Here is a 25,266-nt window from a genome sequence, read left to right as displayed (position 1 = left end):
GAGAGGAGGAATAGGAAGATAGAGTAGAAGATTACATATTTTAATTTTTTATAATAAAATTTGTTTATTATATTACAATGAACAAATTTGGAAGGTTTCACCCTCTGTATTATGTTAGTATATAATGGAGAGCATGATAAAATGGTTCCCCTAATTTTATCTATATCATTTTTATTATAAAAACTTTAAATGTAAGAGAATTTGAGGCATATGCCTTGTACACCTCAAGTTTCTATATGCCTCTAGGTGTATGCCTCTAGCACCTTTTTAAAAGACTGATGCCTAGATATTCCTGTTGTGGTCTCCAAAAGCACCTCACAGCAATTTAAAAGGCACGCCTAGGCGCACAAGCAAGGTGCATTTTAGGGTAGGCGCCTCGCCCAGGTCCTAGGCGCAGCCCTTTCAAAAGGCACATACCTGGTGCGCCTTGCGCCTCAACCCATGCATGCACCTTTTGAAAATTTGACACTTTTTGCTTTTTTTTTTTCAAGAACCCCCTATTTGGTAATGTTGTTCATTAATTCATCCTAATAAAATATCTTCTTAAAAAGCAATTAAAATTATAAAGTCATTATTTTTTTGTGCTAGAACTAAGAATTTAAGACCCTAATATGGACTTGTTTAGGCTTGCCTCGAGGGCCGTGGCACAAAGGCGGCTCGTAGAAGTAGGAATGCAATATGTTTAACATCACATTAGCTACTTGAAGTAATGCAATTGAGAAAAAAAGAGATTTTGGGTTTTGCATGCTTGAAAATGTTGTGTTTGATTTTATTTTTGAATTCTCATTTGAATATGCTTTACATGTTATGTTTATGTATTTTAATTTTAGATAATAGGTTTTTTAAAACATTTATTTTAAAATTTAAGTTTATATTTTTTATTAATATTATGTTTAATATTTTTTCATTTTTTTTATTTTTGTGCATTGCTTCAAAAAGGCATGCACCCCGCCTTGCAGCTTGTGCCTTGGGCGCAAGTTGATTCCTGTGCCTTTTTTGCACCTTGTGCTTTTAAAACACTGGCACCTCCTATGCTGGTTGCTCCAGAGTTTCCTATACTGCTTCCATCAAAGTTTAATTTGACTTCACCTTCTATTGGTGGAGCCCATGACATGGAGGCCACACTGCCATAAGGCAGAAGCACTGCTATCGCAGTCCAAGTTCTTAGTACATCTTAAATCGTAAATTCTTCAAAAGGTTTTGTTATTTTGATCCATTGAACAGCTTTGACTTGTATGCTTTCCCTGGCTCTTGGCCTTTGAAATATCTTTGGTTGCCACTAAATCCAAAGGGGCTTTTGAGATCCTGTAGTGGACAAATTTACCAAGAAATTGACTGTTTGAAAGATGAACTACATGTCCCTTGGAGGTAGAATAACAGACAGTAAGGCATTGGAGAGAGCCTGCTCACCACAGGAGTCTCTTCGAGGGAGACTCTGTCTCCTGAAATCAGAAAATAGGGAGAGAGAGAGAGAGAGAGAGAGAGAGAGAGAGAGAATCTGAAAATGGCTTGATGTTGGTTACCCCCTTTTCAGCCATACTGGGCCATCTTGCGAGGTCCCTGGGTATACACTTGTTTAATGGGCCTAAATGGGCCATTCACAGTTCTGTTATTATTAACAACTCCATCAAGCATCTGTTACTAATCCGGTAGTTCTACTTTGTTTTGGTTTTTTGTGCTTCAATTTAGGCCATCATGTTTTTTGAATAAACTTGGTGCGAAATCCAAGAAAACTCATTATTTGGCTCTAGAATTGAAACTTGCCATTTGGGCACCCAAAGCAACATAACTGGTTCTGATTCCCACAGGACTGATGACCAATCCATGCAAACAATAAAAAGGCCATTGTCCAATGTTGGTTTCAGGCCAATTTTTTTCCATTAAACTGAGTAATGGCCCCTAACCCATAAAACAATACAAAATGAAAAAAAAAGCCTCTGTGTATCTGGACTTACTAAGAGATTTAGAAAATCTCTTAGTAATAAACAACTTTCATTCATTGAAAAGGAGAAGAAAAAAACCCAACATCAATAAATACAGGTAATATTGAAAACAGATTAATTCATTGAAAAGATAAAAAATAAAAACAGATAATATCCACCCCAGGGCCTATTATCCCCTAAACAAAAATTCCTCAGTCACCCTTGCCTTAGAGAGTCTGCCAGGCCATTGGTAGAGCTTGGAATCCATGTGAATGAGCACTTAATGGACACCTATTACCAAGGCGTTAGGTTCTATTAACCAAGGTTTAAAATGTCAATGTCGATGGAAATGTCGCTTACCAAAACATAGGACATATGTCAGAAATGTCGGAAATGTCAAAGGGAAATATTGTAAAAATTAGAGACATTGTGGAAATATTATGAAATATGTGGAAATATGCAATGATATTTTGTAAAGTGATAAAATAAGCATTAATACATATTTATAGAATATTATTCTTATTCCCAACCATTATATAATGTTAAGAAACTAAGATCAATAACAAATAGAAATACATTTATTCTGATTTTTTAAATATTAAAGTTATAATACATTATGTTTTATTATAAATTTAATAAACTGATTCTCCTTTTTGTAGTATTAAGATTATGATAAATTCTGAATTCTTATAAAACTTAATGAATTTATTATGATTTTTAATACTAAATTTATAATAAATAATGATTTTTTATAAAATTTAATAAATTTATTGTGATTTTTATATTAAATGTAGAATATGATTTATTATAAAATTTAATAAACATTTTCTGATTTTAATAAATATTTTAAAAAATACTAACTAGTTAATATTTTATTACTTGAAAAATATTTTATGTTTTATATTATAAAGTAATTAATGGAATATTAAATAGAAATTATTAATGGAATAATTTATATTAATATACCGTATTATATTAATATAATATACTAATATATTATATTATTAATATACATTAGTCGACATCCTATCGACATTAGTTGGCATCCTGCCGACATAATAGGAAAAACTGTCCTTTTTTGGGTTATTTGGATCGATTTGGTCGACATTTCCGAAATATAGGAAATGTCGACCGAAATAATGTATTTTTTATATTACTATCCATTTTCATGTTGGTAAGCCTCGACATCAACATATGTCAGGCGGCATTTGAAACCATGCTATTAACAAATGTCTCAGACCAAGGATCATTGCATCTGGATGAGCGCCAAATTGACCACCACCTGGAAGTATCCTTCAACAATCACATTGTCTATCCTGAATCCTGATGAAGAAGTAAACTTCAATCCTCAAGGGAGAGCAAGCAGCTCAGCCCTCAAAGAGGTCCCTTGACAATGTTGCATGGAAGGGGACATGGGACTTGGAATCTGATGCAAGACGAGGAAACATGAACATATGGAAACACACCTATGGGAAAGTGTATACTATTAAAATAGTTCATATTATTTGAATTTCCAACATTATATTACATGCAAACAAGGTTCAAAGTATCAATACATCCAATACACATGAACAGGCGTATAGGGGACATGGGACTTGGAATCTGATGCAAGACGAGGAAACATGAACATATGGAAACACACCTATGGGAAAGTGTATACTATTAAAATAGTTCATATTATTTGAATTTCCAACATTATATTACATGCAAACAAGGTTCAAAGTATCAATACATCCAATACACATGAACAGGCGTATAGGGTGTTTCAATGCTTAATAACAATTTTTTAGTTTTTATTTATTTTTTTCAAAATTGCTTCAGGTGGTTGGTTTTAGGCATGCCTATCTGCTGAAACCACTCAAAATCTGAAACACCCCTTATTTGAGGTATCAGAGACTTGGCGATATGATACATTATGCCTGATACGGGGCGTGTCAATTTGAAATTTTGAACCTTGCCTGCAAAAAATGTGGTCTTAAATGTTTCCTTTATTACCAAGTAATATTTGACATGAAAAATGACATTCTTCTTGTACATTAGCTGTGCATTTATGCCAAATAAGCTAAGTGATGAGATGTCAAATAGAAGTATCCCCCGGAGTCTGTGGAGTGTCAGACTCCAATGTGAGCCTGACTCTCTACTTGGGTCTGAATCACTCAACAAGATACTGTCAACCAGATCACTAAAGGCTTTTCCAATCCGAAACTTACATGGCTTACCAAGAAAGCATCCATCAAAATATAAATTTTCCCATCCCTCCTTGGGTGCCACCCAATTAATCCTAAAATTATTGTAGGCCAAGATCGTACCCACATCACATGTTCCAAGTTTCAAACTTAATATCATTATCATCACCATCCATGCCTTGTCCCAATTATATGGGGTTGGCTACATGAATCCTGTTTTGCCAATTCGTTCTATTTAAAGCCATATCCATTGTTAAAGTGCTAAAATCAGTTCTTACTACTAGCCATGTCCTCTGTGGTTTACCCTAGCTTTTCTATCCCCTTCAATGTGTAAAAGGCCGTATTCTCAGTTGATGGAAGATTTTAGAGCTTCATTTTAACTTGTGAATCATGTGAGTATTGAGTACACTAGCAAGTAGTCGATATGAGGGGAGCTTCCTCCTTGCATTTTGGTTTGTATATGCTTGTTAATCATACTAAAAGTCTAAGTTTTATATTTCATTTGTAGGCTATACATCCACTTTGAGAAACAATGTACGTTCTCGTGCATGGGGTGCTGCAATTGGTTGTAGTTATCGTGTTGAAAGATGCTGCATTGTTAAGGTAATTTTAACATAAAATGTATTATGCTAGGCTAAGCATTGTATTGTTAGCACTGATATTGGGCTTCTTACTTTTCCTGTTTTATCTTTTCTTTTTTTTTTTTTTTTTCTTTTGGTTGGGGGGGGGGGGTTGAGATAAGTTGTTGATGCAAAAGAGAATGAATTGGTTCAAATTAAGATATGAAACTTCATGTTTCTAAAAGTAAAGCTTTAATACGTGTTTTACCATTTTATACATGCATTATATTGATACTTCTATATCTTATTTTATTTAGAATTTTGAGAAATGTATCCTTATCTAGTCACCCATGTGATGCTTGGCCTTGACAGCTGAAAATGCTTATGTATCAGCTAACACCTTGACTATGCTTTTGAGCTTTTCTACATATATCGTCTCTCCTGCAATGGTTGGATTTTCAATACTGACAGTGCTTTTTCATTTTAGTTGGAGATTCTATAACCATTTTCTCTGCTTTCGTTTTTTCAAATATTGATGTTCTTGGGATTAGCATCATGTCTTTCTAGTTTCCTGGTGGCTGTTAGGGGGAGCAGGGACTTGTTGGAGGTTCATCTCTTGGGGGTCTTGAGCAAGTAGAAGTTTGAGTTTGGGTGTGATAGTATTTCTTCATTTTAGTTGGATTTGATATGGGGGCTTGAGGGCTTCTAATGGTATCACATTAGTTGGTTCTATGTTTCTTTCCCAGTCTTCTATTTTTTCTTCTAACTTTTTTTCTCTATGGACCTTGTGGCCCAGTTCTTGTATCTCACTTTATTATTCTTTTTTGAGAAGAAGTAAAAAAACTCACTTTATTTCAGAACCTTTATGAATGAATCATCTTGTTTGTTATCAATAATAAAGGGCGCGGGGGGGGGGGAATAGAATTTTCCTACTGCCTGTCTTTTCTATTATTCATGTCTATTTATTTTAAGAAACCTTGTAAATTTCTGCCCTCAACATCATCATCTATCTTTTGTTGTGTCTTTTTTCTGATGCTTAATCTAACCCTTGCTAGTTTAATACTTTTCTACAGAAGGGTGGCGGTACCATTGATCTTGAACCTTGTTTAACTCATACATCAGCCGTGGAGCCTACTTTGGCTCCAGTAGCTGTTGAACGGACAATGACTACAAGAGCTGCTGCATCGGTATGACTTGCATCTTTTTCTTACCATTTCTTCTCTTGGTTTGCATTCATTTTTTTTTTTTTAATTCTGACTGTTTACCCTCTCAACCATGTTCTGTTACAAGAGCCAAGTGTTGCGGCAGAGAAATGCCATACTCGTTTTCTCATGAGCCATTGCTGTGTGCTATTAGGCAATGCCAATTAAACACTTGGTCAGCAGCATATTGCCATGTGGGCAACTGGACATGTTGTAGATAGGCAGTTGTCAGTTGTCATAAGTCATAACCCTAGATTTAAACAGGAAATGGGAAAAAGGATAGATTAGATAAACAGTAAGCATCATATTTAACTTGATTGTTGCACTAATGACGTGGGGTTCTGATATCAACTTCATATAGAATAGCTTTAGAGATGATCAAATCTCTTACAGATAATGAAATAGGATAGAATAAGGCAGAAATAAGATAGTCAGAGGAGTCCCATCCCTCATCTTGAACAAGTATGGAGTTGCAAGCTCAATACAGAACCATCAGTGGCGTTGAACCAAAGAAGTAAAATTCTTGAGCATAACACCCAAGGAAAAGTAGCTGAAAAATTCTTCATTCCATTCTCACCTTTCTCTTCTATACTACAATACTGTATACCAAGGATTAAAGTATTGGTATTGGGTATCGTATTGGACTGCCTGGATATGGATACGGATACGCTTTGGAAACACATGGATGCGAATGAAAAAAAAAATGTATATGCTTGGATAAGCTGGAAAATGCATGCCAATTTTATAAATATATTTGAAAAAAAAATCTGGAGTTCTAATGCATGCATAGGAAGAAAAAAAAATCAGGAGTTCCCTTATTATAGAAAGAGATATACTGATTTAGATAACTGCCATGGGAGACTTCGTGGAGAAAGTGGAGGGAGGTTTTGTGGAGAAAGTAAAATGGAGGTCAGCTCTGAGGATAGAGGCCAAAGAGTTTCTCTTCGAAGAGATACAGATCAAAGGAAGAATGGGTTTGAAAGTAAGAGAACAGAAGAGAGCCACGGTCCTTGTGGAAGGCTCAGAAATGATTGAGTGGGTGAAAGAGTTTGTCTCTGATGCAGCTGCTAAAGGGAAGCAGAAATGTTGGAAAGAAAATTTCTCAGGATCAGGTAGGAGGTATGTGCTGGAGAACAAGAGTAATGCAAAAGGTGCATTTATGGTGTTTTTTGTCTTCCTCAAGGGAAGAATGATCAAGGGTGGAGAAGGATTGCTGGGACACTAACAAATTTTCTAAATAGGAGAATGGAGAATAAAGAGAATATGAATGTTGATGAAAGGGGATAATGATCAGAAACCAGAAGCCAGTTTTTGTGTAAAAAAGAGGATACAAACAAAAAGTTTGTTGTCATGGCAAATAGTAGGAGGGACCCTTCATTGGTAGCAGAGGGGACAAAAGGAAAATGGGATAGAATGCTAGTGGTTGAAGCTAGAGGGGTAGTGACAGACTGGTGGAATGTTGCAGAAATGTTGAAGAGCAAGATGGAGCTAAGAAGCACCTTTATTGTGGCTTCGTTTGATCCTGCTAAGGCAGTGTTGGACCCTCTTGAAAAACAGGTAAATGTTAGAGCCCTAAGTATCCAAGATGATCTGGGAACCTTCTCAGTTTTTAAATGGTCGTTTTCATCAAATTCAAAAGTGTTCTCAGTGGAAGATAATGCAATTGTTCGAGTGCTTGGGTTGCCATTCTATCTCTGGAATCAAAAAACAGCAAACTCAATTGCTTTGTTGTGTGGAGCTCGCCTTGATGGTGTTTTTTGGGGAGACCTGCGAAGTGCAGCCATTCTACTAGCTGGTGTAAAACCAGAAGATATATCGAGGAAGGTGAATGTAGCTGTGGAGGGTTTGTTCTTCCCAGTGTGGTTACTGTCCTCCATTGAAGCTACCCTGTGGAGAGAAGCAAGGCAGGAGGAAGATGAAGTGGTGGAGGAGCTGCAGCTACGTGGCAGTCTGAAAGTGGCTGTAAAAAAGAAACAAGGAGTTTTCACAAGAATGGAAGCACAACCTTTAGGCAGGCCAAAAGACTCGGATCAGGAAACCATTAGAAGTGTTAGACGTGTTACACAAGGCAACAGTGGGAAAACCAATGTTTCTTTTGCTCAGTGATGGGTGCACAAATTACACATATTTTATGAGGCTTTATGCATGGTTTTTATGCTAGTTTGTGTGAGTTTTACCCCAATTCAGCTTAATTTCAGGAAATCTTCAAGGGAAACCAATTCAGGAGAAAGAAAGCATAAAACAAGGAAAAAGGAGCTAAATTGAAGGTAATTCAGCCCAGCTGGAACAAAAACCCAGCTGAGGGGTCATTCGGCCCATGAAGATGCTGCACTCTTTGGGAGAGCCCAAAGAGAGAGCTCAGCCGCAGCCTTCCAAGGGAGCCTATTCGGCCCAGCAAGAAGGAGGCCCATTGGCAGCCCATTAGCAGCCCAAGAGAAGCTAGGGGCGGCAACTTCTAGAAAGTTCAAGAGAAGTTAGGGGCAGCAACTTCTAGAAGGTTCAAGAGAGGCTAGGGGTGGCAACTTCTAGAATTCTTGGAGAGCTGAAGGAAAAACTATTTAAGGAGGTTTCTTGGAGGAAAAAAGGGGTTCAAACACTTTGAGACTTAAGCCCTTTGGGGAGATTCAAACCTTGAGTTTGAATTCTTGGAGGGAGAAGAGAGAGATATGTGCAAGAGAGGAGAAGAAAGGAGATTCAAGCAACTTCAAGAGAAGAAGAAGCTGAATTCGAAAGGAGAAGAAGCCATTGGAGATCTAGGTTGTTTCTTCCTTGATTTCTGCACATTTGGTAATCGAATTCAGGTAGGAATTATGTGTAATTTCTCCATTAATTTTTCTTTCTTGCTGTAATTGAAGCATGAATTCTGTAATTTCAGATCTGTAATTAGTTTTTGAGGTTCATTTGAATAGATTAGATGCAATCTTGATGTTTCTTGATTAGAATTTTATTTGTAGAACTGTTAGCCGAATTGATCTTGATCTTTGTAATGTCTGAATTGCTTAAGAAAGAATTCCGACACTCTTAATTATATTTGGCTGAACTGTTCTTTATTCTTGGAAGTTCTAGAGTGCTTGAGAAAGACTCTAGATTTTCGGATCTGCTAATCAAGAACCGAATTGAGTGTGAGTTTAGAGATAACTTGCATAATTCGGTTGGTGTTCATTCAGCTGAAATGATGCCCTAGATTTGCTAGATCTTAATGCATGCATGAGGATTGGATCCTTGATAGAGATATAAGGACCATCAGTCATGCATAGATTGAACATGCACTTGAGAGAGGCTGTTCATTTCCTTGGGGTTCACCAAACCAAGGCTGAATCTTAATCTAGTCGAGTAACCTAGGAAACTAATTGTTGAATCAATTATATGCATATTTAGCTTGTCTTCTCAACTTGCATGCAAGGTGTTTGATCCAATTTTTTAGTTAGGAATTCAGTTTTAGGTTGGATATACATTTCGGATTCTCAGATAATATTAGGCCGATATACTACTAGTAGTTGCTGCATAAGTCCTCGTGGGAAACGATACTCTATTCATCACTCTATTACTTGTGCCGCTAGTGCACTTGCTAGTGTAGCAAATACGCATCAAGTTTTTGGCGCCGTTGCTGGGGACTTATTGTAGGAATATTAGGAACTATTAGCCACTGTTAATCTGATTTCTAACTCTGTGCATTGTAGTTCAGATTTGTGTGCATTAACCTCTGTTGTTGATTTAGGTAGTTTTCTTTGTTATAGCCGATCGTCTCTAACATAGGTTGTTCTAGTTCAGTAGTGTAGCTGATCTTTAGTTCTATACATTACAGTTCAGATCTGCACACACTAACCTACATTACTGATTTAGGTTATCTCTTTTTTCTTGCCGAATGCTTTTAATTCTGTACTAGGTAATCTGATTTTTTTTTCTGTATATTAGGTTCAGATTTGTAGATAGAGTAACTTTCCTTGCTGATAGAAGTAGTTTTCATGCTTATTGTTAATTGCATTTATCTTAGTTTGTTGTTCTAGTTTCAGTAGTGTAGCTAGTTTTAGATTTCTTTCTCCTTGCTGAATGCATCTAGCTTAGGTTATTGTTCTTGTTTCTGTATAATGTAGCTTCTTGATTTTATAAGTTATTTTACTGATGTGGTAGATTTCAGATCTGTGTTTTGTAGGAAGAACTCTATAGCTTGCTGTTATAGATTTCATTTCTGATTTGGTAGATTTCTGACTTGAGAGATTTCTGATCTGTAGTAGGATTCAGATCTGTATATAGTAACCTTCAGTACTAATATCAGTAGTTTTCTTTCCTGTTGCTGATTTGCTTAGTTTTTTGTTGTTGTTCTAGTCTTGGTAGTGTAGCTGAATTTTTGTTCTGTGTACTCTATAAAAATAGTGTAGTTCAAATCTGTACACATTAACCTTCATTGCTGAAATCAGAAATCAGATCTGTGCACGCACAAAAATAGTTGTTCTTGTTGCGGTAGAGTGTAGTTTCTTGAGTCTATAGGTCATTTCTCTGATTTGGCAAAATTCTGTAGGCTTTTTTTTTTTTTTCTTTTGGTGAGTGCATTTTATGATCCATCTCACACTGGTCACAGGCTTGAGGTAGATAACAATACTCATATTCCAAGTTGTTAGGTTTACTATTCAGCTCGGAATAGCGGAGTCAATTCTTTTGCAGTTGTTGAACCTCATGCATTATGTTCAGATGTGACTAGCTCGACTGATCATTAATAATGCAATCAAGTGCTTCATACATATGAAGGTAGTTAGGGCTGGTCATGACGAAAGTCATATTCAGCTCCCTTAACCTCATGCATTGTGCTAAGTTGGATCGTTCACAAGAATAAAAATTGACACATACAGTGGTCTCCCTCCACTCATTGTATTCCCTCTTTGATTTCACCTAATAAACAACAATGATCTTAAGGGGATTTCCAGTTTATTTGTCTTATCAATGCATGTATATAAGTGTTGGGATGATTGAGGTGCATAGCCTCAGCCTAACTCCCCCACACTTAAGATGAACATTGTCCTCAATGTTCCTAGTGTTAGGGAGCACAATAAATAAATCCAGCAATGAAGGTAATAACATGAAGAACATTATCAAGTAAGGAGAGGGGTTTAGAGGACTTCCCTGAAGATTGTTCTCAAATTCTGCAATAGTTCTTTTGATGGGAAGCCTCTAGCTGCTAAGAATCATATTAAGCTAGAAAGAGAGATCAACAACTTTATGCAATTAACATCCTAAAAAAAAACTGACTAAACTCAAATGCTATGAATGAGAAAAGCAGAAAGCAAGTAAGACAGTTTATGACTAAGCATCTGAATTGGGATATCTCCCAACAACCTCTTGTTCTCTTGGGTTCACCACGGTGTTGTTTGGTAGAGTGCCCGGTACCCTTGCTGAAATCATTTGTGCCAACTACCCAACTTGATTCTCCAAGTTCCTTATCGATGTTTCGTTATTCTGAAATCTTGTTTCAGCATTAGCTATGAACTTGGTCATCAGCTCCTCGAGGTTAGATTTATGTTCCGGCTGATGGAAGTTTTGGTGGAAGGGATTCGGTACATGCTGATTTGGCCATGGCTGATTCGGGTGGCCTCTCCATTCGGGGTTGAAGGCATGATGGCTCTGACTGTATTGCTGCCTTGCAAAGTTGCCAACAAAGTTTACCTGTTCCGTGGATTGTATAAATTGATTGCCCACTTGGCATTCAGTGCTGATATGGCCTCCCCCACACTTATCACAAGTCATGGACTGCACATGCATGGCTGCCATCTGCATCTCATCAATTTTCTTGCTAAGTGCACCTATTTGCGCAGATAGAGCTGTGTATGTGTCCACATTGTGAAGACCATACTGCTTCCTCACTTGTGTTCTCTCTGAATGCCATTGGTAATTATTGGCTGCCATCTCCTCTATAAGTGCATGGGCCACTTCAGAGGTCTTATTGTTGATGGAGCCTCCGGCTGTCGCATCTAGGATGGTCTTGTTGGCTTCGGTTAGACCATTGTAGAAGGTTTGCACTTGCAGCCATATAGGAAGTCCTTGATGAGGGACCTTCCTTAACAGCTCCTTATAACGCTCCCATGACTCGTATAGAGATTCTCCATCTTGTTGGAAAAAAGTGGTGATGTCATTTCTCATCTTTGCTGTCTTGGATGGAGGGAAGTACTTGGAGAGGAATCGGCTAGCCATCTCATCCCAAGTGGCTATAAATCCGGCCGGTAATGAATTCAGCCAAGCCTTGGCCTTGTCTTTCAATGAAAATGGGAATAACCTCAGCCTAACAGCATCATCACTCACCCCATTGTGCTTGAAAGTGTCACAAATCTCCAAGAAGTTGGCTATGTGAGAGTTTGGATCTTCATGAGCTATACCACAGAACTGAACTGTGTTTTGGATCATCTGAATTATGGCTGGTTTGATCTCAAAATTATTAGCAGCAATGGCTGGTCTTACAATGCTTCATGCAGCCCCGGTTAGGGTTGGTTTGGCATAGTCCATCATAGTCCTTGGTTCGGCCATCTCTTCAATTTCATCTCTAACTTGTCTAGCAGCTCTTAGGCGGATGCGGAGGGTTCTTTCAATCTCCGGATCATAAGGGACTTCCTCCGGTTCAGGTCTGCTTGTCATAAACTATACAAGTCAAAGCAATAAAAAAGACTAATGTACACCAATCAGAAATGTAAATAATCAAACAATCAACAATCCTAATAAAGAAGTACTGTTAACCACTACTGTAGCAACAATTTACAAGGCAAAGACTGAATGCTATCTAAAAAGAAAAACCTTAAGAAAAAGAACAATCAGCTGGCTGGAAACTAATGTGGACAGATCTGAAATCTAATATACACGATTGAAATCAGAAAAGTAGTCTATCAAATCAAGAAAACTTGACACTACTGAAACTATAACAGCAACATAAGATAAAGCCAATCGGCAAGAAGAACAATCAGCTATCTACAAAACACAGAAGCTAGCTAAAAAGAAAAAAAAAAAGCCTACAGGATTCTGTCCAATCAGAGAAATGACCTATAGATTCAAGAAACTACACTCTACCGCAACAAGAATAGCTATTTTTGTGTGTGCACAGATCTGATTTATGATTTCAGCAATAAAGGTTAATGTGTACAGATCTGAACTACACTATTTTTATAGAGTATACAGAACAAAAATTCAGCTACACTACCAAGACTAGAACAACCACCAAAAACTAAGCAAATCAGCAATAGGAAAGAAAACTATTGATATCAGTACTGAAGGTTACTATATACAAATCTGAATCCTACTACAGATCGAAATCTCGCAAGTCAGAAATCTATCAAATCAGAAATGAAATCTATAACAGCAAGCTATAGAGTTCTTCCTACAAAACACAGATCTGAAATTTACCACATCAGCAAAATAACCTATAGAATCAAGAAGCTACATTCTACAGAAACAAGAACAACAACCTAAGCTAGATGCATTCGGCAAGGAGAAAGAAATCCAAAACTAGCTACACAACTGAAACTAGAACAACAAACTAAGATAAAGGCAATTAACAATAAGCATGAAAACTACTTATATCAGCAAGGGAAGTTACTCTATCTACAGATCTGAACCTAATATACAGAAAAAAAATCAGATTACCTAGTACAGAATTACAAACATTCGGCAAGAAAAAAGAGATTACCTAAATCAGTAATGTAGGTTAGTGTGTGCAGATCTGAACTGTAATCTATAGAACTAAAGATCAACTACACTATTGAACTAGAACAACCTATGTTAGAGACAATTGGCTATAAGAAAAAAAACTACCTAAATCAGCAACAGAGGTTAATGCACACAAATCTGAACTACAATGCACAGAGTTAGAAATCAGATTAACAGTGGCTAATAGTTCCTAATATTGCTGCAATAAGTCCCCGACAACGGCGCCAAAAACTTGATGCGTATTTGCTACACTAGCAAGTGCACTAACGGCACAAGTAATAGAGTATCGTTTCCCACGAGGACTTATGCAGCAACTACTAGTAATACATTAGCCTTCTCTTATCTGATAAACTGAAATGTATATCTAATCCCAAAACTGAAATCCTAGCTAACAAACTATCTCTAAGAAATTGGATCAAACACCTTGCCTGCAAGCTGAGAAGACAAGCTAAATATGCACAAAATTGATTAAGCAATTAGTTCTCTAGGTCATTCGAGTAGATTAGGATTCAGCCTTGGTTTGGTGAAACCCCAAGGCAATGAACAGCCTCTCTCAAGCGCATGTTCAACCTATGCTAAGATCTAGCAATTCTAGGGCAACATTTCAGCTGAATGAACACCAATCGAATTGTGCAAGTTATCTCTAAACTCACACTCAATTCGGTTCTTGATTAGTAGATCCGAAATTCTAGAGTCTTTCTCAAGCACTCTAGAACTTCCAAGAATGAAGAACAGTTCGGCCAAACAGAATTAATGTTGCCTGAATTCTTTCTCAAGCAATTCAGACATTATAAAATCAAAATCTGAAATTACAAAACAACAGTTCGGCTAGCAGTTCTACAATCAAATTCCTAATCAAGAAACATCAAGATTGCATCTACTCTATTCGAAATTACATAGAAAGCTAATTACAAATTTGAAATTACAGCAAGAAAGAAAAATTTATGGAGAAAAATACATATCATCCCTAGCTGAATTCGATTACCAAATGTGCAAAATTCAAGGAAGAAGACAACCTAGATCTCCAATGGCTTCTTCTCCTTTCGAATTCAGCTTCTCCTCTTGAAATTGCTTGAATCTCCTCTCTTGCGCCTATCTCTCTCTTCTCCTTCCAAGAATTCGAACTCAAGGTTTGAATCTCCCCAAAGGGCTGAAGTCTCGAAGTGTTTGAACCCTTTTTTCCTCCAAGAAACCTCCTTAAATAGTTTTTCCTTCAGCTCTCCAAGAATTCTAGAAGTTGCCGCCCCTAGCCTCTCTTGAACCTTCTAGAAGTTGCTGCCCCTAGCTTCTCTTGAACTTTCTAGAAGTTGCCGCCCCTAGCTTCTCTTGGGCTGCTAATGGGCTGCCAATGGGCCTCCTCCTTGCTAGGCCAAATAGGCTCCCTTGGAATGCTGTGGCTAGGCTCTCTCTTTGGGTATCTCCCAAAGAGTGTTGCATGGGCCGAATGACCCTCTCTTGACTCTCTCAGCTGGGCTGAATTACCTTCAATTTAGCTCATTTTTCCTTGTTTTATGCTTTCTTTCTCCTGAATTGGTTTCCTTTGAAGATTTCCTGAAATTAAGCTGAATTTGGGTAAAACTCACACAAACTAGCATAAAAACCATGCATAAAGCCTCATAAAATATGTGTAATTTGTGCACTCATCACTCAGGCAGTTGCTTGTGGACCTAAGCAATTTACTCTAGTGGAGATGAATTGTCTGAGTGCAATACGGGAGGAGGGAGGTGATTCATCGGGTCGGGTAGAGGTATTGGTAGCCTCAGGAATATGCACAGGGGTCCAACCAGCAGGCCCATCTCTAAATTGTAATTCTGGGCCCAGTAGGCCCGAAAAGTTAAGTGGGCTATGCTTAAAAGACCCAAGAGTGAGGGGGGCGCGTGAAAACTTAAAGGAGCACGTGAAAAGGTTGGCTCCTCAGGTAGACAGTAAAATCCGTATACCATCGTCTTCCTCAAGCCCTTTCTCTCGTTCGAACAGTTCAGTGAAGGTCTCCAGCTCGTTACAGTGGAGACCCTCGAAGAAGATGCCGCATAAGGAACAGGAATGCCGTAACCCCAGGAGTGTGAAGAGTAGTGAAGTTTTTGACTCTGATTCGGAAAGATTGATAGACGATGAAGAACTTTCTGATTCCGATTCAGATTTGGAAGAAACCATTAGCTTGGAAAGTATCGACCTCCAAAAACAAAGAGATATACTGGAAGAGGGTAGCCTAAACACTGAACTGTTATTCTTAGAGGAGGAAACGAATTCACAAGATTCTGTTAATATCAAAATGCAAAGAAGAGTGAGCCTTAGCAGCGGAGAACAGATCTTTCCCAAATTGGGTATGCTATACAAAAGACAGGTGGAGTTGGGAACACTTAAAGAGGTAAGGCAGAGTGCATCCCAGCCAATAAACGAGTCCATTCCATATGTGCAGCCTAGTTAGGACATCGGGCCAGAGAGATAGGAATCAGACTTGGAGCCTTACCTAAGGATTCACGCAAAGGGAAAGAGAAGTGAAGTTTCTATGACTGTAGAGGGTGAGGAAGTATTTGTTGTACCTAGTCCGCTTCCATGGCTGAGTCTAGAAAAGGGGAAGGGCCTAGTCCTGACTCCAAGAATTGATACCCAACAACCGGTCCACATGCAACCATCTATGCTAATTCCAGGTAAGCCTGTTCATTTGGTTTTAGATACTAACTTGGGTTCTCTGCCTGTAACAGATGTCCTGGAATCCCAACCAGACCAACCAACTGGTAGCAGGGAAGTGGTGATTGATAATGATGGAGTTCGATCAGAGAAGGGAATTGGGTTGTTAGAAAGGAAACAAGAGGAGTTAGAATGGATTTGGGAGTAGATTTGTGCACTGCTGGAGGAATATAAACAGAAGGAGGAAATGATAGAGGTGGCTCCAAAAAACCCTGAATCAGAGGCAATAACCAATAGATTGGGGCAGGAATTAGGAAATAAAGGGCAGAATAGGAAGTTAGTGGGAAATAAGGGTAGGAAAAAGAAGAAAAAGTCTGAAGTAGAGAGACTAATAATGGACATTGAAGGGGATATCGAGTTCAGTGGCAGAGGGGAATGAAAGAAGGGTTCTAAATGAACACTATATTGGAGGGCTAAATTCTTGAAAGGTAATGAAGATACAAAGCTGGAATGTAAGGGGTTTGGGTAGTGCCTGATGTTGTGATGTTGTGATGTTGCAGGAGACAAAATTGGCTGAACTAGATAGAAGGTGGGTCAGGGAGATCTGGAAAATAAGAGGGGTAAGATGGTGCTCAACTCCGTCGTGGGGAGCCTCGGGGGGAATAGTAACTTTGTGGAGGGAGGACTTCGCAGAACCAATAGAGGAGCTAATAGGAAACTTCACTGTATCCCTAAAATTTAGAATTGTGGAAGATGGATTTATTTGGGTGCTAACATATGTGTATGGTCCAAATAATCACAGAGAGGAATGAGTTATGGGAGGAGCTTCATGGAATTCAAGGTTTGTGGAAAGGTCCTTGGTGTTTGGGGGGGGATTTTAATGCAATACGATTCACAAATGAGTCATATAATCCTAGGCAGGCCATTACAACTAGTATGAGGAAGTTCAATGACTTCATAAATTCCTGTGAGTTACGGGAGCTTCTTTTACTACAGGCTACCTACACTTGGTCCAACTTCCAAGAAAACCCAACTTGCTCAAAGCTTGATAGATTCCTATTTAATGGGGGTTGGGAGAACCACTGGAGAGGTTTGGTGGCTAAGGCCCTACCTAGGATAACCTCTGATCACTACCCTATAGAAGTAGGACAAGAACCTCTTGGTAATGGACCTAGACCATTCAAGTTTAAAAATATGTGGCTGACACCCGGACTTCTTGCCTAAGGTTAAGGAATGGTGGAGTGAAGAGATGAGAGAAGTGAAATGGGATGGGATTAGATTCCACAAAAAATTAAAAAGGTTGAGAGGCAAAATAAAAGAATGGAATAAGGATCAATTTGGAAGAGTGGAAGAGGTAAAAGCTAGATTATTGGTTCAGATTGAGGAGTTAGATGCAAAAGAATCCCAAGGGATGATGGATGAGCAAGACAGAGAAATGAGGAGGAAACTGAAAAAGGAGTTAAAGGAGGCTTTGTTGAGGGAGGAGATCTCTTGGAGACAAAAATCCAGACATAAGTGGATCAAGGAAGGGGATAGGAATACCAAATTCTTTCATGCTTTGGCTAATGGGAGAAGGAGGAAAATTTTGATACTAAAGCTTGAGGTTGATGGTGTGGAGATAACCTCTCAAGAGGAGATTGCTAGTAGGATTGTGGATCACTTCAAATCCATCTTTCAAAGACCCTTAGAGAATCGGTTAATAGTGGGGGAGGAGAATTGGCCAATTTTGAACCAAACAGATAAGGGATGGTTGGAAAGAATGATTGAGGAAGAGGAAATTAAACAAGTTGTTTTTTCTATGGATAGGGCTAAGGCACCGGGTCCTGACGGATTTACAATGGCATTTTATTAGGACTGTTGGGACATAGTCAAAGAAGACTTAATTGGAGTATTTAGAGAATTTGAGGATAAACATTTTGTGAGTCCTGGAATCAATGCCACCTTTATAGCCTTAATTCCCAAAAAGAATGATGCCAGACACCCCAAAGATTTTCGGCCAATTAGCCTGGTGACAAGCATCTATAAGATTCTGGCAAAAGTGCTCTCTAGGAGGATCAAAGCAGTTCTCCCCTCTCTTGTTAGCCAAGCACAAGGAGCCTTTATATAGGACAGACAAATTACAGATCAAATCCTTATTGCAAACAAGAGTGTGGAAGAGATAAGGAGATCGGGCAGGAAAGGATTTGTTTGCAAACTGGGCTTGGAGAAAGCCTATGACTTAGTGGATTGGAGTTTCCTGCTAGAGATGTCAAGTAGACGTGGATTTGGGGATAAATGGTGTAATTGGATAAGAGGATGCTTAAACTCTTGTCGTTATTCAGTGTTGGTGAATGGGGTGGTTAAGGATTTTTTTCCAGCCAATAGAGGCTTAAGACAAGGGGATCCACTCTCCCCTTTCCTCTTTACACTTGTTGTTGATGTCTTTAGTAGGATGATCTCCCAAGCAGATGAGGAGGGCCAAATAAAGGGATGGAGAATAGGGAGTAGAGGCATTCTAGTAACTCACCTTTAGTTTGTTGATGATATTGTTATTTTCTGTGAAGGGAATGAGTTGAGCAAAGTGGAGAACCTTAAGATTTTAATAAGTACTTTTGAGAGAGTCTCCAACTTGAAGGTAAATTTTGATAAAAGTTGTGTGGTTGGAGTAAACTTGGAGAATAAGGAGATTGAATCCATTGCAGAATGCTTAGGTTGCAATATTTCTTCTTGGCCTTTGACATACTTAGGGCTACCCTTAGGAGCCAACCCTAAAGAAAGTAGTTTCTGGGCCCCTATTGTGGAGAAATTTGATAAGTGCTTGGCGGCTTGGAAAAAGAATTACAATTCAATAGGGGGTAGGCTGACTTTAATTAAGGCTACACTTGCCAACCTTCCAAGGCACAAAACATATGCAAATATTATATGTGGATTATTATATCAATTATTTTTTATTTTACTATTTTTAATTTTTATCATTAACAAAAAAGTAAACTAAAAGTAACTATCAAATGTTTGGTAAATAACACTTTTATTTTTATAAACAATAAACATGTTATTAAGATATCAATTAATAATTTATACAAATATATAATCTTAATTTAAAATATATCAAATATGTTAAAATTTCTAAGATACATATCATATGCAAATTCTTAAATTTTAATTACTAAAATAATTATTTCATTATTAATATTTTATTTTTATAAATTTTATGAAATAAAAATTATTCTTTGATATAAAAAGTAGATTAGTGAATTTGACAAATTTAATTTATATTATACTCTTGAGTATTTTGTAAATAATATTTTATTTTTATAAATAATATATATGTTTTTATTTAATTCAAATTAAAATATTAATTAATAATTTATAAAATTTTAAGATACATATTATGTTCAAATTTATAAATATTAAGTAATAAAATAATTGTTCTATTAAGTTCCAATACATATTATCTTTATTTGTATAAATTTCTTGAGATTAGAAACCATTTTTTGATATAAATGTGGAGTTGAGAAATTATTTATTCTATTAGTTTACGGAATACTAGTGTTGAATATTATCTTTTTTATTTAGTTAGATTTGTTGAACACAAATGTGGACATTGGAATTGATAAAATATTATTTTGTTTCATTTATCAACAGAAGGTGAAAGGTGGGCCTAATGGATCAAAGCTTTAGTGCTGGGTGGTGTGGGTTCGATTTATTGCATTTGCGTTTTTTACGTGTAAACATGCAAGTGCATTGATCTGTATCGTCCCGTATGGGTGCGGTCGACTGATATATTACGATACGGGCCGATACGAATGCGTATAGATTCGGCACGCACGACTCAGATGATATAGGCATAGTTATAGCATTTCCTGTATCACCCTTGGTCAATACTGATATGTTACCCCTGTATCGGATGTATCATATCGATATTTAAGTCCTTGTTCTATGCTAACATAGACTTGCTTCCCTACAGCCAACACCTGTATATTTTATTTCCTAAAAATAACCATCTTAAAATTTCGAATGCCAAACCAGAAATGTAATCATCATCAATCATGTTTCACCGTTCCATTCTGTTCAGTGACACATCTATCGTTAATGATTTCTTTTTACCTCCAACCAAGCCCTTTTTTTTGATGAATTCCAAGTCCTTTTTGTTTTTTTGCTCATTCTTTTGTCAATGTTAAAATTCACAGTTGAATGCATAGAAATTTGAATTTTGGTAAGCTTTTTTTCTCAATTTGGAAGTTTACAATTGAAACTCAGCTAATACATTCTCTTATGTAGAATGCATTGCGACAGCAAAGATTTGTTCGAGAGGTCACCATACAGTACAACCTATGCAATGAACCTTGGTATACTTCAACTCTTCTCCAATAGTTTTGTTTTGTTCACTTTTCGTTTTTTTGTTTATATTTATGGGTGGGGGTGGGGATTGTTCTAATGAATGTGGTTTCCTTAAACAACTTTGGCTCCAGGTCTTGCTAGAATGCACCATCCTGGCCTTCTGATCTCATCTATATTTGGGCAGTCTGAAAGTTTTTACAACACCAATCAATTGGATGGTTTTAGTCTTCTTAACTTTTGTTTCTGGATCTATGGCCCAAGGGATGCTCTATAACTAGAAGGTCTAGAGTGGACAGTTACCTAGCTTACAATTGTGGATATGGTGTTTTTTTTTTTTTCCACAGATCTTAGGTGCTTCGTTTTGTTACAGTTTTTGTTCATGAAAAAAGTTGGTTTTCAAGAGGGAGAAGCAAGGGGCACATGGCTCTCTTTTAGATTGCAGGTAGGTGGGACTTGGTAGGGTCTGTAATTGGGTTCTCCTTGCCAGTCTGGAATTCCTTGGTTATTGGAAGCTATGATCTCTTGTGGTTGTTTTCATGCTTCTTGTTTGGGGCTTCAGGGGCTGAATTTAGTTGGGTTTCTCTTGTCTATTCTAGGCTTTTAGGCCTTACTTGAATGTTGGGGCCCAGGGTCAGAGGATTTTACTTTTTTTTTTCCAGTCTCATCCTTTCTTGCACATCTTGTATACATACTCTCTTACACTTCCAATGAGTATAATATCTGCCACTGATCTAGAAAAGAAATGTTTTCATGAACTCACTTTTTGTGGTATTGAGGTCTGTTTCAGGATTAAATACAGTATAAGCATAGTTGCTGATAAAGGATTGAAGAAGCCCCTCTATACTTCTGCACGCTTGAAGAAGGGAGAAGTTTTGTACTTAGAAACACATTCAAACAGGTTTTTATATATCATTGTTTTCAATATATGGCTAATGACTGTATTTATTATTTTGAGCTTTTTTTTTTTGTATGCAACAAACTACATAATCAGTGACTGTTAGCTATTTGTTGTAGTATGAAGTTTAGGATTAGATTGTTGCTTGCATACCAATGCAAAGAACAAAGTGAATTGGCCAACATAGTCATGAGGCTCAGAATCAAAATTTTACATTAATTTTACAAGGGGTTCAATCAATCCCTCTGGTGTGACCAGTGATCAGCTCCAACCCATTTGGTTAGACATATATTTGACATATAGCTTGAAGCCATATGCATATAAAAGGCCATAAAGGCCCATTACCCAATGTTGGTCCCAGCCATCTGGGGTCTGGGGAGGGGTAGATTGGGTACAGTCCTAACCTATGGCATATGCATATTAATGCACATAAATACGTGCCTTTCAATCAGATTGTCTGATGTTTTTGCTCTTATACTTCCTTGCTTCTCTAAACCATCGTCCCATATACCTAATTTGTGCCCGTGCCTTTGTACTCAGTGCCTGTTAGCTCTCTCTCTCTCTCTCTCTCTCTCTCTCTCTCGCTCTCTCTCTCTCTCGCTAAGGCTATTCTGTTGTTTCTTGGACTGATTCGGACAAATTAAAGTGACCATTTGCTCTACAAGGTCCTAGACAACTAGAGGTGAAACAGTTCCAAGTTTCACAGGCATAGGTCAATTCTCAAACCTAGCAAAGTAAACATGTGTTAAGAAACTGTTCAAAATGCCTCTTCTGTTCAGATGCTTTCCATCCACATTATTTGGTCCACCACAAAATCTAGTTTTACAGGCCTGGGTCAATTCTCAAACCAAGTTGAATGATGTTCTTACCGAGCAAAATGTCTGGTCAGCTTAGATGCTTTTTGTTGCTGTTCCATCGTTTTTACCTGTTTATCTTATGCATTATATGGTAATTCTAAGCAATATTTCTTGCAACTTGTTGGTTAATGGTAACAATGAGTAATATTTCTCGCAATTTGGCAGTTTTCTTATATGGATTCTTTTGTTTTAATTTAATGTTGCTAAACTAAAGAAATAGTTAAAAGCTCAATTAAAGTTTTGAAACATCAATATTATGCAACAACTATATAATAAATGAGCACACCAAAATAAAACTCAGTTCAAATAGTACTTTTATATAGCATTTACAATCTGTCAAATCCATGAGATTTGCTTCACATTCTTGCTCATCCATAAATTTGTGCTAATCTCTCTTTCTCTCTCTCATTTGCCCATCAACTTCTTTCTGGATGGCTGAAGGTACGAGCTTTGTTTCAATGGGGAGAAAATGATCAGTGCAAACTCTCAGGCAATGGAAGGAGAGACAGAAAAACATCAAACTCATAATTCACATGCCCAAAATGGTGAAAGAAGTGTGGACCGTGAAACAATGACTGTCAATGTATTTCGGTGGTCTCACTGTAAGAAACCCCTTCCCCAAAAAGTCATGAGAACAATCGGTATCCCACTGCCCCTTGAACATCTGGAGGTACTCTCTCTTGATCCTTCAATCCTGACACTTATCCTGAGCATATGGGACTTTAAACACACACACACACATATTCAGATGTACAAAAGAGAAATCATTTTTACAATGTATGAAGAAAATGCATCCTTTTTGTGGAGATGGGAGGTTCTGTCATGACAAGTCGAAACTTAAGCTGCCTCTCAGACCAGCTGGTCATTCATCTGGCTTACATGCAGGATGCAGTCGTATGTGTTTTGAACCAAACTAGTGCTTAACCTGCCTAGGTGGGTTGCCTTGGCCAAAAATCAGCCCTCCTTGGTGAACTATCTTCATTATCAAGTCAAATTTTTGTTGAGTAAACAGTAGGGGAATTTCATGTTATCAGATTGACCAACTCATTTGTTTGGATGGTGGTGACTTTGCCATTTGTACTTCATCATTGAATGTTGTAAACCCAGCCAACAGAAAAAATGGAAATTTATTGGAGTGCATTATCAAGGGAAAATGTAAGGGGACGAAAAGAGTTGCTGTTAACTCTGTATTAGCCATCCAGTTTGCCTTGTGGGGTGACTATGGTCCAGTGCTTTTCACTAAACCTACTGATACTTACAATCAAGTTAGCTCAGGTTGACAGTTGTTTTGCCAAGTGTTCTGTTTCGTTGGCCTGGCCGGTCCTGAACTTTTTCTTTTGACAGGTATTGGAGGAGAATCTCGACTGGGAAGATGTGCAGTGGTCACAAACTGGTGTTTGGATAGCTGGAAAAGAATACCCACTTGCACGGGTGCATTTTCTCTCCCCAAATTAGACCAAGTTGTGATACTTATGTATGTACAAGTAAATTATGTATAATGCATATGTTGACGCCCTTTTCTGTCTTCTTTATCCTGTTTTTTTTTTCTTTTTCTTTTTCTGTTCTATGGATGCCAGGGGGGGGGGGGGGGGGGTTGTGTTATGTTTTATTACTTATTATTACTAATATTTGAAGTTGAAATTTCAGAAATTTAATTTAAGTGTTGTGATGTACTAATTTAATAATTGACATATCTAACAGCTAAGAACACTCATCAGGTGTAAATGAGTCGAGCCAAGCCAAATTCAAGGCATATTTTGAGTTTTTTTTTTTTTTTTTGTGCAATTAAAATTTCAAGTGTTAAAAAAGTCGAGTACATCAGGAGAAACCCAAACAGATTCATGTTGAATTCCCCTAAACCTTGTAGCGAAAGTATGAGAAATCAAATTTAAATCATCAAAACAAGTAGCAACGTTCATATAATGTCAGATATAACTGGTTGGGCAGCCCATGTAGAAGAGAGCAATGTCCCTTGCAAGGCAGTAATTACATTGAGATTGGCATTTACCACAGATTTTTTGATGATGAAATGCCGAGCGATGCTTTAAAGCAGACAGAATATCCATGCTTCCACACCTTCAACATCACAAAGAGGAGATGGAGTAACTCCTGCCTTGATGAACATATTATTTACGTCAGTAATTACCCATGTAGCAGAATTGGATTCATCTCTGATAGCAACATCAGTGTAAATAATGACATCCGCCTCAGTAGAGACACAGTTTGATTCTTTACTCCTATACGTGTGTTGAACCCCCACATCCTCATGTATTGTTGTTTGTAGAATATTACCTCATTCCCTACAGAAACGGTACACACGCTGAAGTACTTCCATTGGCTGAGCCAAATACCCTTGGAAAATGCATTTGTTACGAGTGTCTTAGATCTTCCACAACAGTCATGAAAATTAGGTCAGACATCATCTCCTCATAATGACCCTGTGCACCAATCACAAAATTTCGAAACCAATCAGCAATATTTATATTTGAAAGTTGATATGGTCTCCATGATAAAGAAGACCCAAACCAAATAGTTCTACAAAATGAATAATACCAAAATAAATGCTTTGATGATTCAATGTGGTTACACCCAAAAGGGCATAACGGTCAGGCTTTACACCAAAAAGCTTATCCTATGCATGCAGTCCTCCATGTAAGAATTTCCATAAAAATAATAAAATCGTTGGGTAAATCTTCAATTTCCAGAACCTCCTCCAAAATGCACCATTTTGAGAGTCAATTGAAATAGAGCATAGATGTTTGTAGGCAGATTTTACAGAAAAAATACCCTTACGCTCCAAGGTCCACAACCAGCCATCATCACCACTTGATCTAGTAGATATAGGAATGTTTTGAATTAAAATTAGATCAAAAAATCTATGAAGAAGACCCAATCTCCATCATTGGTTAGAGCCAAGATCACAAACTATACAAATGCCATCTAAAACACTAATAGGTGGGATTTGTAATTTGAAATTTGGTTGAAAGGGGACCCATGGATCACCCTATAT

At 37.5% G+C, this 25,266-nt stretch overlaps 1 protein-coding gene and 1 non-coding gene across 2 annotated transcripts in view; both read left to right on the top strand.

The window, feature by feature from the left end:
• LOC104608276 (zinc finger CCCH domain protein) overlaps positions 1-23,784 on the top strand; it is a 60,158-nt gene extending 36,374 nt beyond the window's left edge. Inside the window, exons 7-12 of the mRNA XM_010274209.3 lie at positions 4,617-4,711; positions 5,742-5,855; positions 20,445-20,512; positions 21,292-21,402; positions 22,698-22,926; positions 23,601-23,784. Coding sequence (XP_010272511.1) covers positions 4,617-4,711; positions 5,742-5,855; positions 20,445-20,512; positions 21,292-21,402; positions 22,698-22,926; positions 23,601-23,711 — 728 coding nt within the window. The 3' untranslated portion in view covers positions 23,712-23,784. The remainder of the gene's footprint in view (positions 1-4,616; positions 4,712-5,741; positions 5,856-20,444; positions 20,513-21,291; positions 21,403-22,697; positions 22,927-23,600) is intronic.
• LOC148803118 (small nucleolar RNA R71) lies at positions 11,899-12,005 on the top strand. Its single transcript, XR_016081679.1, has one exon. It is a non-coding gene; the product is annotated as a small nucleolar RNA R71 (small nucleolar RNA).
• Positions 23,785-25,266: the final 1,482 nt, after the last annotated feature.

The sequence above is a fragment of the Nelumbo nucifera genome, chromosome 1 (assembly GCF_055504915.1).
Source record: "Nelumbo nucifera cultivar China Antique chromosome 1, China Antique-T2T, whole genome shotgun sequence".
Classification (NCBI taxonomy): domain Eukaryota; kingdom Viridiplantae; phylum Streptophyta; class Magnoliopsida; order Proteales; family Nelumbonaceae; genus Nelumbo; species Nelumbo nucifera.
Note: the sequence above shows the minus strand (reverse complement) of the source record. Positions and strands in the feature narration are given on the sequence as shown.